Raw genomic sequence first — 16310 nt, forward strand, 5'->3', positions numbered from 1 at the left:
TAAATACGCACTTTACGGGCACCTCTTAAATACTAGGCACATGCCCAGTGCATGTCCAGAGCCTAGCATGGTGCCTGGCATACAACAGATGTAAGGATTTCTGGAATGAATAAATGAAACAAACTTCATGAGTAATATGCCCGACCCACACAGCGTGCTCTTAACCAACCCCGTGGCCCTTCACTGGAGCCAAAGGCCCTTATCTCGGGTTTCACTAGCCCACGTGGGCGCAGATTCCGGCCGGCGTCTCCTGCGCCCAGAGACTGAGTCCACCGCTATACCAGCTTGCACCGCGACGCCGGGCTCTTCCGCACCGAGAGTGACTTTTCACTTTGCGCTTTCCTCACCTTGGTTTTGGCTTCTCAACCAAACTCCTGTCTGATGACTGACAAAGATATAGAGCCAATAGGAAGCCAAATTGTCCCGGAAGGGTCGGCCTCCCAGCCAATAGAGACAAAGCAGCGAGAGTGGTTGCGCAGTGAGGCCCGTAGCAGGTTTGCTGGAATTGTGGCTATTGGAGGTCCTAATAGGCGGCAATCATGGTGAGGTGGGGAGCAAGGAGAAGGGACACGGGGTAGGGATTGAGGAATGGGGAGGGGTGTCATGGGGAGTTTGGGAGGCGTAGAGGCCTGGTGGTCGATTGAAGGAAGCAGCTCCAGTTTGAAGGGGGAGCGGACCTCGGTGAGGACCGAGGCAGGGAACGGGGCTCCTCGCAGCCTCCCAGCGTTAATCTCAGAGCTGGAGTTCAGGGCATCCAGGCACCTCCAGAGTGGAGGACGATGCGTACAGGAGCCTCCGAATCAGGAGCTGCGCCGGGCCGCGTTTGGCCCCGCGCGCTGAGCCCTTCCGCTCTGTTTCAGTCTATTATGTCCTATAACGGAGGGGCCGTCATGGCCATGAAGGGGAAGAACTGTGTGGCCATCGCTGCCGACAGGCGCTTCGGGATCCAGGCCCAGATGGTGACCACGGACTTCCAGAAGATCTTTCCCATGGGCGACCGGCTGTACATCGGCCTGGCCGGGCTCGCCACCGACGTCCAGACAGTGTAAGTGTCGGGGGTTCCCACCTACACCCAGGCTTCTTCTTGGACCATTCTTGCCTAGCGGCTCGAGTGGCGTGGGTGTTAGTCATCTACTAAACAACATCAGTGAATCTGAGACTTTGCCGAACACCGTAAGCGATAGAGTGGTATCCTAACCAACTTAGCAGCATTTACTTCGTGCCAGACACGGTGGAAAGCACCTTACATCCATGGACTTTAATCCTCTTAACCACGTTACCATGTTGTCCCATTTTGCAGATGAGGAAACTGAGGGTCACAGAGAGTGTATTGCCCAAGATGTAAGCTAATGAATGACCCCCAGGATCCCAATCTCTGAGGCCAAAGCCCATGCTCAGCCCCTAAAGAACTTCAGGTCTAGTTGGGAGAAAAGGCAGGCATACAGAAAGATAACTAACCCATAATAAGATAACTAACCCTTATTAACTGCTAGAGCAGTTACCTAGTTGACAGTGGTTCTGTGAGAGAAGGGAGAGTCTGGGAGATGAAATAGGTGGCTCTTGTGATGGTCCGGGTGTGAAGGTTGTGGTTCTGATGGGGTGGTGAGGTGGGAAAGGAAAAGAAGGCATTTCTGAGAGTTGTTGCTGACCAACCTTAGTGGCTACTTGGATATTGTGAGGCCAAAGAGTTAACCATTGAAGTTGGGGTTCGTGTCTTTTTTATTTGTTATTAGTATCTATTCTAGTACTTGGCATGTAGGCAATCCAGAAGTGTTTTAAAGGTGATTTCTGTTTTGAGCATGTTGACTGAAATACGGGAATTGGGAAGACTGGTTTTAGGGGAAAGGTGACGACTTTGATTTTGATACCAATTTTAAAGGGACAAGGCAAGCCAAGTAGAAACATCTTCTGAGCAGTTGGGGTCTTGAGATTATATCTCAGGGCTGGATAGGCATTGGTGATTTGTTAAATCTATGGGAACAGATTCTGGAGAGACAGAATACACAGAGGGAAAAAGTAAGCTGCAGCTCCAGAGCTGAACTGTATATTCAGCAGTCAGTTGGGGAAGAAGAGAGGCCAGTGGAAAAGAGGGTCAACGTTTCAAGAGGGAAGATGTGGTCACAGGTGGCCTAAGGAGCAGCAGTTCCTGGACTTTGTTCTTAGAAGATTGATAGTTCACTAAGGTGGGTGGGAGCTTGTCAGAAAGTTTTCTCTCTCATTTCCCTTAAACCTCTCTAAAGTCTCAAGAACATATATTTTGGAAATTCTTCCTGAAATCTAACCCAACCAGCCCTTTTTTTCCATTGTTGGTGGAATCAGAGAATGACGGCTTAGCATTCCTGTCAGTATGAAGGCCCCCATCAGCCTTCCTCTCTCCAGTCACTGCTGTTCCCTTCACACTATTTCCTTTTCTTCAGGAGCCTCTTCTCACCGAGTTTGCATGTTTGTGGGCAGTAATTGCTACCTTTGCTGGGCCTCAGTTTCCTCACCTGTATGATGCTTAGGTTGTGTCTAAGGCTCTTTGTTCTGGTGTCCTGTTACTCATTGCTCTGCTTCCAGCATGTATGTCACTGGTCTGTTCCCTGCAGGGCCTATCCCTGGGCTCTGAGATGGGACTGGACGAGGTGCGGCCTACTTTCTTAGGCGCCTTTCAGTCCATTAGCAGCAGCTGCTGCTTATTAACACCCATACATTATCTCACAAAATAAGGTGACTTATTTTGTCCCTATCTTAGGGATGGAAAACTTAAGTGGTAAGGTAAAGGCTTAGCCCAGGTCAGCTCTCTCAGTTCACTGCTCTTTCTACTGTAAGCCGCCATCATTATGTCTGCAGGCAGACTCCTACCCAGAGTGTACTGTATAAGCTATTCCTCAAAAAAGTGGGGGGAGAATCCACTTCTTAACTCCCCTTTTCTCACCCTAAAAAAAAGTATGAGAAAAAGGGTTAGCAGAGTGGCATGTTTATGGGTAGAAGTGTTGGACAAGACCGAGAAGCGGATGTGAGGCTGGACTTCTGGTAAGAAAATCAGAAGAAAATCTGGCAGATGGGGAGGAGTCTCGGCAGGGGCTAGGATTGTGTGTCTCCATGAGGCGGACACCAGGGGACATTCAGCAATGACATACTAACTCACTTTTCTCCTTTTACCACAGTGCCCAGCGCCTCAAGTTCCGGCTGAACCTGTATGAGCTGAAGGAAGGTCGGCAGATCAAGCCTTACACTCTCATGAGCATGGTGGCCAACCTCTTGTACGAGAAACGGTGAGTAGAAATGTAGCCTGGGACTCGGGGAATGCAGAGACCTTTGATTGGGCAAGTAGTATGGAGGGGGGCACCCAGGAAGGAGATTCCTCCTCCTTGACTCATTTCTTATTTGCTGGATAGTATCCTTATTTTCTGAGTCTTTTCTGTGGACCTAACAACCAAATAGGAAAGAAAGGCCTACTTCAGAAGAAGACAGGGAATGCAAGCAGCAAGTGAAGTTGCTCCCAGGAAACAAAATTAACGCTACCAAAGTGTGCCCTGGCGTCTCCCAGCCAGGAGCCACCCTTACCCAAGAGCTTATTCTGTTGTCATTAGATACTCTGGAATACACGGAACCTAGGAATTGGGTATGTTAACTTTTGACATTTGAGGACTTTATGATGAGAAAAGAAGGGGCTCCTAACTGTAGAATTCAGTGCAGAAGCTGGAATGAAATTGAAGGGAGAACCCTGTAGGTACTTTCCCCACCCACCTCTGGGCAGAACTGGGTGGCAAATGGGAATGTAAATTGATACAGCCACTATGGAGAACAGTATGGAGGTTCCTTAAAAAACTAAAAATAAAACTACCATATGAGCCAGCAATCCCACTCCTGGGCATATACGTGGAGAAAACCATAATTCAAAAGATACATGCACCCCAGTGTTCACTACAGCGCTATTTACAATAGCCAGGACATGGAAGTAACCTAAATGTCCATCAGCAGAGGAATGGATAAAGAAGATGTGGTACATATATAAAATGGAATATTACTCAGCCATAGAAGGAACAAATCTGTGCCATTTGCAGAGACGTGGATGGACCTAGAGACTGTCACACAGAGTGAAGTAAGTCAGAAAGAGAAAAAGAAATATCGTATATTAAAGCATATATGTGGAATCTACAAAAATAGTACAGATGAACCTATTTGTAGGCAGAAATAGAGACACAGATGTAGAGAACAAACGTATGGACACCAAATGGGGAAAGGAGGGGTGGGATGAATTGGGAGATTAGGATTGACATATATATACTACTATGTATAAAACAGATAACTAATGAGAACCTACTGTATAGCACAGGGAACTCTACTTAATGCTCTGTGGTGACCTAAATGGGAAGGAAATCCGAAAAGGAGGGGATATATGTATACATATAGCTGATTCATTTCATTGTACAGCAGAAACTAACACAACATTGTAAAGCAACTATACTCCAATAAGAAAAGAAAAAAATGGCCATTAAAAAAAAAAAGACTGGGTGGCAAGAAGACAGGTTAAGCTTTTTTTCTTTCCTTTTTTTTTAACTTTTTATTTTGAAATAATTTTAGACTTTATAGAAAAGTTGCAAAAGTACTCTTTAGCTTTCAAAACTAAGTTTTTGCCATTTCCATACCTGGAGCAATATTACTGTCTTTTTACTATTAAAAAATAAAACAAATGGTTACCTTTTTTTTAGGTTTATGTTAATATCCTCAGCTATGAATTGTCTGCCATATGTAGTAACCATGTTTATCAAAATCCCAAATTGAGAAAGGCTTAACAAAAGATCTTTTTTTTTTTTTTTTTGTGGTACGCGGGCCTCTCACTGCTGCGGCCTCTCCCGTTGCGGAGCACAGGCTCCGGACGTGCAGGCTCAGCAGCCGCGGCTCACGGGCCCAGCCGCTCCGCGGCATGTGGGATCTTCCCGGATCGGGGCATGAACCCGTGTCCCCTGCATCGGTAGGCGGACTCTCAACCACTGCGCCACCAGGGAAGCCCCAAGAGATTTTAAAAAACTGGTTCATGGGGGTGGGGGGAGAGGTCTTTATTTTTCTTTCTTTTTTTCTTTTTTAATTTAGGTGTAATTGATTTACAATATCATATTAGTTTCAGATATAGGGAGGAAGTCTTACAAAGTTGTACAGATTAACTCACATTTCGGTATATATTTAATGGCTCATGTTTACTCATAATAAAAATACAGGACATTGAAGCTGACCTGGAAAATTCTAGATTCTCAGCTACTGTAACCAGGGACTTTCTCTACAAGCCAAACTGAAATCATTGATTTTCCAGCAGGATAGGCTAATGCAGTGATTTGCAAAATTGAGCCATGTACAGACCCTTTTTAAAGTAAATAACTTCTCATGGACCCCAGAGAATCCATCCAAGCACCTCTGTGAAACACTGACCTTTAGGTGGTACCGTGACATCGACACGACTGGAAGTACAAACGCAGGCCCTGAGCCATGTTGTATTTAGTTTTAAGGTTGTTACCCAGATAATACAGGATATTCTTATATTAACTTTGTTTTCAGTTTATTGAGAGGAAAATACAAAATTTAAGATTTGTTAGAGAAATTTGATACCTAGGGATCTGTTTGAGAAATGCCAGATCAAAGCACGCTACTCCAACCTCTTCCTCCACCTTACAATTATTATTTTTTTATTTAGAATTATTTTTTTACAGAGTTGTAACTTAAGATCATGCCCGTAGAAATTACTGAGAGCTGATATAAGACATGGAAAATGTCTGTTTACTTACTGTTTCTGTTGAGGATAGTGGCTATTACTTTTTGAGTATTTTCTATTTTCTATTTAAATATCCCTAAGATTGATTCTTCTTAAAGCTCAGTGTCTAGAACAAGTTTCTGATAAGCTATTATTTCCTAATGGCAAACAATGAAAATAACCCAGCTCACTGAGTATCCTTCTTTGCTTTGTCTGCTGGGAGACTCAGAACAAAACTTTGTGTTTTGTCTGAGTGTCTTGTATTCTTGATTTTGGGGTTGTTTTTTTCTTTAGTTGGTGCATAGGAAGGACTTTTTTTTTTTTAATTAATTGAAGTATAGTTGATTTACAATGTTGTGTTAGTTTCTGGTACAGCAAAGTGATTCAGTTATACATATATATACATATTGTTTTTCATATTCTTTTCCATTATGGTTTATTACAGGATATTGAATATAGTTCCCTGTGCTATATAGTAGGGCCTTGTTTATCTATCTTATATATAGTAGTGTGTATCTGCTAATCCTAAACTCTTAATTTATCCCTCCCCACTCCCTTTTCCCTTTGGTAACCATAAGTTTGTTTTCTATGTCTGTGAGTCTGTTTCTGTTTCATAAATAAGTTCATTTGTGTCATATTTTAGATTCCACATAAGTGATATCATATGGTATTTGTCTTTCTTTTTCTGCCTTACTTCACTTAGTATGGTAATCTTTAGGTCCATCCATGTTGCTGCAAATGGCATTATGTTTTAGCTGTTTGGTTTTATTTTTCAGTGTTTTTTCTACAAACTGCTTCAAATTCTTTTTTGAAAGGAGTAAAGGTATAGGTGTATAAATAGAAGATTGAATGGTGATAGGACCTGGATGAGAATAGGGAGAGTAGGTTAAAAAAACAACAACAGAATTCCCAAAGAAAGGAAGAGGAAGAGAGGGTCGGGGTGAGGAGGATATGAAGGTAAGTGTCAGAGAAAAGAAGAAAAAGTCTTAGAGCATTGCTAGATGCCAGGAGAGGGGGAAAGGGGATTGTCCCAAACGGGCCCTCCACTTTCCTCCCTGGGTCTGGGCCGGGGCCTTGTCTGAACAGGCCTGAACAGGAAAGTGAATGTTCTTGAGCTCCACTTTCTCTCTCTGCTCCTGGCCCCCACAGGTTTGGGCCCTACTACACTGAGCCGGTCATTGCTGGATTGGACCCGAAGACCTTTAAGCCCTTCATTTGCTCTCTAGACCTTATTGGCTGCCCCATGGTGACTGAAGACTTTGTAGTCAGTGGTACCTGCACTGAACAAATGTACGGGATGTGCGAGTCCCTCTGGGAACCTAACATGGTGAGTTGGTGGCATGGAGCGGGGCTGGGTTCTCAGGTGCCTGCCCCTTGGCCATCAGGGGAAAATGTGTTTACCTGGCAGGTAATGGGAAGAATGGTGCAGGTAGGAAAGAAAGCCACAGCTGCTGAGCCTTGGAAGGGCATCCAGAAACTCCATCTGCCAGGGCCTTGGCTCCCAGGGAGAGCACCTTCCATGAAGAGACCTCAGTCAGATACAACAACAAATAATTCCCCACGTTGGGTTTACAGGGTTCTCATATCCATTCATTGAACACACATTTAACAAGGTATAGGGTTAGGGGCAGCTCAGGAGAATGGGCTGTGGAGTCAGGTTGTCTGGGTTGGAAACCCAGATCCACCTACCATCTCATTAGTTATGTTCAGGGTAAGTCACTTTACTTCTCTGTGCCTCCACTTCCTTAGCTGTAAAATGGGGATAATAACAGAATCTATTTTATGAGTGGTGGTGTGAGGAAATCACCTGGGAAGATTGGAACAGTACCTGACAGGGTCGGCTGTTGTGCCAGCTCTGCCAGGCTCCGGGGAAGCCAGATAGTCTGTCTTCGAGGGCTTATTGCAGCCTAATGAAATAAGACAGACCCACAGATACCTGCTGAAATGAAGTTTGCCAGGAACAGGAGGAAAGAAAGGGCCTGGCTGGCAGAAGGAGCAGCCTGTGCAAAGGTCAGAAGTACAGGAGGGGCCCAGTGTGTTCAGTGACTGGAGAGAGCTTGCTGTGGCCGCTGGCGTGTGGGCAGAATGTGGGGTGAGAGGAAGGAGGAGAGTGAAATCGGGATGAGACTCGGAAATGCCTTGGATGCCACGCCAAGCAGTTGGAACTTTTTTTTTTTTGAATTTTATTTTTTATATAGCAGGTTCTCATTAGTTTTCCATTTTATACATATTAGTGTATGCATGTCAATCCCAATCTCCCAGTTCGTCCCACCACCACCCCCCCCCCCCCACCCCGCTTTCCCCCCTTGGTGTCCATACGTGAGTTCTCTGCATCTGTGTCTTTATTTCTGCCCTGCAAACTGGTTTATCCGTACCATTTTTCTAGGTTCCACATATATGCGTTATTATACGATATTTGTTTTTCTCTTTCTGACTTCACTCTGTGTGACAGTCTCTAGATCCATCCACGTCTCTACAAATGATCCAGTTTCGTTCCTTTTTATGGCTGAGTAATATTCCATTGTATATATGTACCACATCTTCTTTATCCATTCGTCTGTCGATGGGCATTTAGGTTGCTTCCATGACCTACCTGGCTATTGTAAATAGTGCTGCAACGAACATTTTGGTACATGACTCTTTCTGAATTATGGTTTTCTCAGGGTAGATGCCCAGTAGTGGGATTGCTGGGTCGTATGGTAGTTCTATTTTTAGTTTTTTAAGGAACCTCCATACTGTTCTCCATAGTGGCTGTATTAATTTACATTCCCACCAACAGTGCAAGAGGGTTCCCTTTTCTCCACACCCTCTCCAGCATTTGTTTTTTGTAGATTTTCTGATGATGCCTATTCTAACTGGTGAGAGGTGATACCTCATTGGAACTTTTTCTTCTGACATGGTGTCAAAGGCAGTAAGAGACCTGAGGCACCAGAGGCCTGCAGGTCGGTGTGGCACTGAGGTCCTGAGCAAAGAGAGTGGCAGTGGGGGAGCGGGGCAGCCAGAGTCTAGAGTACTTGGTCACTTAAAACAGAAGTGAGCGAGGTGGAGATGCTGAGGACACTTGAGTTTTCTAGCTAAGCCAACCAAGATAGAGGATGTGGTGGATGCAACAGGTTTGGGGGGAAATGGGTTCATGGTTGGACAGGTTGAGTTGTGCAATACTTCTGAGCCACCCAGGAGGAGAGTCCATGAGATAGCTGGTAAAGCACATAGGAGCCACGGGGATTCTTCCCCCATTTTACAGAAGAGGAATTGAGGCTTAGCGAAGGGACATTGACTTGCTCAAGGGCACAATGCTGGTTAGCGGAGGAAGTGCAGGGCTTGAACTATATCTTACGTAACCTTGCTGCCTTCTGAGAAGGAGGTGAGGGGGCTTCTCGCATCCAGGGAACCATCCCTCACTCCAGACACGGGAGGGGCCAGAGCTGGGCACCTTGAGCCTAGAGAAGAGAGAGTTAATGGGCCAGACCAAGTGAGGGTCCAAGGCTCTGGGGATTGAAAGGTTTCTGCTCTGTCGGCAGGACCCAGAACACCTGTTTGAAACCATCTCACAAGCCATGCTGAATGCTGTGGACAGGGATGCGGTGTCAGGCATGGGAGTCATTGTTCACATCATGTAAGTGTGCACTGGGAGAAGTCTAGAAGCTCTGCAGACACGTGCCTCTCCCCTCCTGCACAAACACCCCATCTTCCCAGCCCCCTAGTCAGGTGTGAAATAAGAAGGGTGCTTGCAGCAGGCCCGGGATAACAGAAATCCATGCTTCCTAAGGGTGGCAGCTAAGGTGGGAGCCTACCCAGATTCCCCTGGCCTCCGTCTGGTGAGGCTCTGTGTCCCCGAGTCTCCTCCCCTTGCTCACAATAGACATTTCTTTCCTTCCTGAGCACTGTCCCCAAAGTCTCAGGGACCTTTGTGGGGATGAGCCCCAGCAGAGCTACTGCAGATTGATCAGAATAAATCCTGGGTGGCTCCTGTCCTCTCCCAGCTCACACCAGCATGGAACCCACAACTGTGTGGTGTGCTGAGCCCTGGGAGTGTTTTCCAACCCCCCAGCCGGATGCCTAACTGCCACCCTCTTTCCCTCTTGCTTATTTGGGGCTGTCACCAGGAACCTGGTATCCTCCCAACAGCTTTCCTTGGGAACCTCCCAGAACAAGCATTTGGACCCTTTTGTTATGGGGTAACCTGCTTAATTACCGTGAAAAACAGGTTGGGGCTAATACAGACAATTTACCACCCCCAGGCTCTTTTCCCTTCACTGGAGTGAAACACCTCGCACCTCCTTCCTAAGCTACTCGTTCTCGAGGCCTGGGGAGCCCCTTCCCTGCTTTGGGGCGCTTCACACTCCAGCCCTGAATCATCCCGACTCTTGACGGCTCCACCTATGGAAGTTTCTCCATTCTCCCCTTCCTCACCACAGGCCAGGAAAACAAGCTAACATTAGTGTAACGTGGGCAAAACAGTTAACCCCAGAGTTAGGACAGCTGTTCTAGTTTGTTCTGCAGTCTAGAATGGGTGTAGACGTTCTGTGACTTTCTCCCTCTGCAGTGAGAAGGACAAAATCACCACGAGGACACTGAAGGCCCGGATGGACTAACTCTGTTCTTCCCAGAGCCCACTTTTTTTCTTTTTTTTAAATAAAAGATTTTCTTTCACTCCTGCTTCTTTGAGTGTTTTACCACAGATCTCTGTCCCCAGTTGGGCAGTTACAAATAGCTACTCGGGGTATAGCTCAGCCCTCAGGTTTTCTTGACTGGCAGCGTGCTCCACCGGTCCACCAGTGGGGATAGTATCTACAAATCACTTTTTGGGTACCTGCTGTGTGCTAGGCCCTGCACAAAGTGCTTTACACATTCTAAAATTTAATCATCATATTGACTCAAGGTAATATACATTAATTATCCTTGTTTAACAAGTTAAATAACTTGCCCAGGGCCACTTTGTGATAGGGCAAAGATGTCAACCCATGTTCCATTTGACTCCAAAGCCTAGCATCCTTTTTACTCAACTCTCGGAAAACGCTTAAATCTTCTTTGTTTCAGGTAGAAATTTGGCCAAGTGTCCATAAGTAATATCCTTGCACATCAGTGTTTCTTTTTTGTGTGTGTTTTTTTTATTTTTTATTTTTGGCTGCGTTGGGTCTTTGTTGCTGCGCGCGGGCTTTCTCTAGTTGCGGTGAACGGGGGCTCCTCTTTGTTGCGGTGCTCAGGCTTCTGATTGCGGTGGCTTCTCTTGTGGAGCACGGGCTCTAGGCACGCGGGCTTCAGTAGTTGTGGCACACAGCCTCGGTAGTTGTGGCTCACGGGCTCTAGAGCACAGGCTCAGTAGTTGTGGCACACGGGCTCAGTTGCTCCGTGGCATGTGGGATCTTCCCGGACCAGGGCCTGAACCCGTGTCCCCTGCATCGGCAGGTGGATTCTTAACCACTGCGCCACCGGGGGAGTCACCACATCAGTGTTTCTTAACCTTAGCTGCATATTAGTCACCTAGGGAGCTTCTAAAACACAGGTATTTTGATCCCATCCCTGATTTATCTGGCCTTTTAAAGGGGCTGGGGCACCTCTTTTTTCGAAAAGTTCCCCAAGTGATTCCAGCTTGCAACCTGTAGCAGATGCCCTAATAAGCAAGTAGTTCCTAAACTTTAGCCTCCATTAGACTCTGGGGGGCTTGTTAAAGCAGGGGTCCCCAGTGCCTGGGCCTCGGACCAGCGGGCGAGCGAGCGAAGCTTCATCTGCCGCTCCCCATCGCTCGTGTTACCGCCTGAACCATCCCCCACAACCATCTGTGGAAAAATTGTCTTTAATCCCTGGTGCCAAAAAGGTTGGGGGGTCACCGTGTTAAAGCACAGTTTCTGATTCAGAGCTGCAGAAGGCCCTAAGAATTTATGATTCCCAGGTGCTGGTCCAGGACCACACTTTGAGAACCACTAGATTTTTTTTTTTTTTTTTTTGGCTGTGTTGGGTCTTCGTTTCTGTGCGAGGGCTTTCTCTAGTTGCGGCGAGCGGGGGTCACTCAACGTGGTGCGCAGGCCTCTCTTGTTGCGGAGCACAGGCTCCAGACGCATAGGCTCGGTAGTTGTGGCTCACGGGCCTAGTTGCTCCGCGGCATGTGGGATCTTCCCAGACCAGGGCTCGAACCCGTGTCCCCTGCATTGGCAGGCAGATTCTCAACCACTGCGCCACCAGGGAAGCCCGAGAACCACTAGATTTTAAGCTAAACGTTTAGATGGAGAACCGGAGGCACATAGAGGTGACTTGTTAAGTCAGCAACATAGCTAGTCAAGGGAGAGCTAGGACAGGTGTGTCGGGTGTGTGGCTCCCAGCAAGTGTTGGTTCTACGCGGCTGGAGAAGTGAGGGGCTGTTGGTCCATTCCTCAGCGAGTGTGGTAATGGCAGCTGACAGGCAGATGGTCCGGTGCCTGTGCTCTTAACCATTGCTTATTAACTGCATCTGAGAGTGGGTGACCAAAGTCATTGACTGTTCTTTCCCCAAACTCAAGCCATACCCTGATTTAGCCCAAGCAGCCCCTAAAACTGGGACCAAAACCTTTTAATTATGAAAAAGATAGATAAAAGGCTTATTTCCGAAGGACTCATACATAACAGGTGTGTACACAAACCGTTTTTGAATTTTATTTTTTTCCTCGGGTTGGAGATTCACCTTAACATGCATGCATCTTAAAACAGTAACAGGGTCTCGAACTGTTCCGAGCAGACATTAGACAAGCACAGGGGGTTGAAAATTCCTATTTAAAAAAAATGGAAATTGCAGTGGGAAATTGAGAAGTCACACACATATGGTGGGGTGGTCGTTTATCCTGCTCCCCCAAAAGCTGAATCTAAACTTCATTCACATTTTTTTATTACAATGACCCGACCTGATGCTTGGGTGTGCTGAGCCGCACCAGGCCTTCCCCCAAAGGTTGTTGGTTCCCACTTCCTCCCAAAATGGCTCTGAGTAAGGGGAAGGGGCTCCTCTGGAAGTTTCCTCCCCAGCCTCCAAAGGATTGCCCGCCGGGGACAGCCGATTCTCCTCGTCCCTCTGGAGACACTCTTCATAAGTGGCACGTTTCAGAAGAAGGCCAGGGCTGTGTCACAAAGCCGCCTGCAGATGGCTGGTAGATTTGGGGGCAGTTTCAATGTTTTCCCTTTGATTCCTGTGCTCAGGCTGGAGCCTCCTCCCCACATTTCTGCCAGAAAAAAGTGAGGTCTCTGGTACTGGGGGAGCCACAGGTCTAAGGCCAGAGCTTCCTAAGGGTTGTTTTAAACACACTGTCCCTTCTGGCCCCTAACACTTGAGTAGCTCAAATGCTGGGGATTGCTGAAATTTCTTCTCTCCCAACCTGAATTGGTAAAAAGACAATTAGGAGGGTGGGACTGGCTACTGAGAAAAGTCCTGGGTCTTTGGTCCACCTCCCTGGGGCAGGCCCTGGCAGACTGTGAAGAGGGGAAAGTCAGTAGGGCAGGAGTATGTAGTCCCAAGCCCTGAGCGCTACCAGGGTACCTGTTTGAGGCCTAAAGCACAGGCAAGAGAAACAGAAGTAGGAAGAGGGAGAAGGGATGACGAGCTGCCTGTGGAGGGAACCTAGGGAGTGCCACTGAGAGCACCCACAGGGGCGACTCATAGCACATCCCACAGACCAGTAACCCCTGAGCTAGATAAGGAGACATCGAGCATTGCCTCAGGCTGTGCTTCTGGAACTGCTGGCTTCCTAGCCTGCCCCATAACCCCCAAACTGCAGGGCACAGGGAATGAGCTTGCACTAGGGGACAAAGACTCAGTGGTTCATTAATAGGAACAAGGGCCAAAGGCCGCCTTCTAGTGGTCTAGGTGGAGTTTTCAGAGAACCCCTTACTTTGGTGGGGAGACCTGGGAGACTAGAGTTTTCTCAGCCACAGACTTTCAGAAGAGGGGCAGGGCGGGAGAAGCTGTGACTGGTTAAATGGCAGAGGGAGAGAATGGAGAAAAATCCTGCCCTGTCCCCATCCAGGCCTCACCCAGTCAGCCACGTTCTATTCTTATGCCTTTGTTCTTGGGAGACCAAATTATTCTGGGATGCCGTAAGACCATTCAGTTTTTCTTCATGGCTCCAAAGAGTGATGGTGAGGGTAGTCACTTCCCCTCAGACACCTGCCCAGAGAGGGCATGGTGGGACTTGGAGAAAAAACACAAAGGTTTGGGGATCACTTCACTTTCTCTACATTCAGACTGCAAACCAAATTTAACATCTTCATCGTTACAAAAAGAAGAGAAAAAACTTGTATAAAACCAGATAAATAGCTTTTAAACATTTGAATGCCAAAGGAGTTAAAGGACCAAACCCAAGGTTTTGAAGATAGCACAGAGAATGAGCTTTAAACAAAATTTAAAATCCACCAAACCACAGCTTAAATGTTTTGACCCAGTCAACAATACTGTTAGAAAAACAAAAAGAGCATTTAAAACAGAATGCTACCTCTCAAAATGTAAACAATATACAAAACAAAAACAAAAGCCCACAAAAACTCGATGTTAAAGAAGCTAGATACCTGGTAGCTCACCTTCAGCTGAACACAACTGGTTACACTTTTCGTACACATGATGGCGACATGATCAGCAGACCAAATGCAGGAAGCCGAGGGAGCCCAAGGTTGTGGAGGCTGCAAGAGGACAGCCTGAAAAGCTTGGGAGATGCTGGGCTCGCCTAGGAGCAGATCCAAATTTTCATTCTTGATTAGGAGGTGGGGAAATCAAGTCCAAACATTATTCCTACTAATCCCTTCCTAAGTCAAATTTGTTTTCTCCACGAGCCACTTGGTTCCAAGTTCTTCCGGTCACTTCGCGGTCTTGCTGCTGACGTTCAGAGCTACCTACAGCCCCTTCCTGGGGCCAGGGCAGTTGTTTGGCCCCTGTCTGCCTCTTCCAGAAGGGTTCCAACAGCCCCAGTAGAGTCCAAGAATGCGGTCTCCATTCCTCCCTGACCTAAATACCGTGGGTTGGGCACAGAGATGGTGCTTGTTCCTGCTCCAGAAGCTGAGCTTGGCCAGGTTTGCAGGGAGCCAAGGAAACCAATCCATTCATTCAAAATGGTTCCACACACTTTCCTTCCATTTGCGGAGTTATCTACAGGTTTTACCGTGTCTCATCCCAAGACCCCAGTTCCTGGTGAGATGGTGAGAAGACGCAGGAATGTACCTCCCCCAACACAGGGCTGTCTTCTCTCCTAGCCAGACCAGACTGCTCTGACGGCATCGCAGAAGGACACAATTCTGAGGCTTAGGTAGCCGGCTCAGAAGGTGGGTAGAGATCCTGAAGGAAGCTGCAGGATGCCACTCCTGAGGAGGCTTGCGGGTGGCAGATCTGCGAAAAGTCTGGGGGGCCATCGAGGAAAACCAGATCCAAGGTTGGGGCCAGGTTGAATCGCACATCAAGCCTCCAAATTGGATTTCCCAGGTCAGATCCTCAAGTGGCTCAGAAGCAACCTCAGGCTTGGGTGCCACGCTCCAAGGTGGGGGGCACCACTCCCTGCTGGCCACAACCATCCAGGTGACAAACCACAGGGAGTCAGATTACCTACATGGCAGCCCTGGGGGTTGAAGAGGTATCTCTGCAAGGAGCACCCCAGGCACATGGAGATCTGCCCCCAACTAAAAGCTCACCTACAAATGAGAGTGCCTGGGAGAAGGTCAGAAGGAAGTAAATGGATGGAGGGCATAGGACCTCATTCGATACTCATCAGCTTTGCTGGGCTTTCCCAAGGGGAAATAACCGTTTAATAAGCACGAGGGTCCTGTTATAGCCAAAGGTGCTTTCTAGTTCCTCTTGACTCAGTGGGAGGCTTTACAGAGAAGACATCTGAACTCCAGGGGCCGAGAGAGCCCAGGAGCTTGGGTGGTGATCATGGGGTTCTCTGAGAACCAGCTGTCCAAGAGCCCAGCAGCCCCCGACCCCTTACCATCCCATGAGGATGAACTCACTCCCCTCTGAGATCTTTGATTCTGATCCAAGATGCCTGATGTTGATCTGGAGTGTTCCTTCGGGAAGAACAGCACTTAGATGGAGGAATCATGTAACATTTCACTTGGAGCTGAGGCTGAAAAAGTGGAGGAAGCTGTGCACAATACTCCATGAAGTTAAAAGTTAACCTCGACAAGATCAAATGCAGCAGGGAGGGCAGAGGCGTCTAACCTCCTCTCCTGTGGCACCAGAGCGCTTTGCTCTGAGAGGACCCTTCGCTGGGTCTATGGGTGCTTCTCTAATCGAAGGGAAGTGAGAGCAGGTCAGGGATGGGGAGGGTGGATAGGGTGATGACATACATCGTTATAAATAGCGAATCTGGAGCAACGAAATTTCAGAAACAAAACCCAAATAAACCCACAAAGTCATCTCTAGCCCCAAGGTATCTTAAAAAGTTACAGGGTAACAAAAAGGAAACCCCTTTTTAACCTGGGTCAAATGGGGGGGAATCAAGGGTAAGCAGGTGAGGTTACGTCCTGTGAGCACGCGCACACACAGCACATCCCCTCCTCTCCAGCTAGTCTCTTCCAGTGTCACAGGCTGCAGTCGCATTGCTAAAGCCCTCCCCTACCCGCCACTCTGCTC

The 16310-nt window shown here is 47.4% G+C and overlaps 1 protein-coding gene and 1 long non-coding RNA gene across 2 annotated transcripts; one reads left to right on the top strand and one right to left on the bottom strand.

Moving 5' to 3' along the window:
• Positions 1-409: 409 nt before the first annotated feature.
• On the top strand, positions 410-10390 carry PSMB3 (proteasome 20S subunit beta 3). The gene is made up of 6 exons (XM_027094720.1): positions 410-542; positions 861-1045; positions 3150-3257; positions 6881-7058; positions 9253-9347; positions 10278-10390. Exons 1-6 carry the CDS (start codon positions 540-542, stop codon positions 10324-10326), a joined length of 618 nt encoding a protein of 205 aa, XP_026950521.1. The 5' UTR covers positions 410-539; the 3' UTR covers positions 10327-10390.
• Positions 10391-12337: 1947 nt separating this feature from the next.
• LOC113613761 (uncharacterized) lies at positions 12338-16305 on the bottom strand. The gene is made up of 2 exons (XR_003430353.1): positions 14270-16305; positions 12338-13071 (listed from the first exon to the last, which is right to left on the bottom strand). It is a non-coding gene; the product is annotated as an uncharacterized LOC113613761 (long non-coding RNA).
• Between the last annotated feature and the right edge of the window lie 5 nt (positions 16306-16310).

This window comes from Aethalodelphis obliquidens, unplaced genomic scaffold (genome assembly GCF_003676395.1).
Source record: "Aethalodelphis obliquidens isolate GAN/ISIS:26980383/991018 unplaced genomic scaffold, ASM367639v1 scaffold89, whole genome shotgun sequence".
NCBI lineage: Eukaryota > Metazoa > Chordata > Mammalia > Artiodactyla > Delphinidae > Aethalodelphis > Aethalodelphis obliquidens.

Excerpts from the sequence above, each read along its gene's own strand:
- PSMB3 (XM_027094720.1), top strand. Across the intron at positions 3,258-6,880 it reads AACCTCTTGTACGAGAAACG|GTTTGGGCCCTACTACACTG; the intron begins GTGAGTAGAAAT and ends TGGCCCCCACAG. Across the intron at positions 7,059-9,252 it reads CCCTCTGGGAACCTAACATG|GACCCAGAACACCTGTTTGA; the intron begins GTGAGTTGGTGG and ends CTCTGTCGGCAG.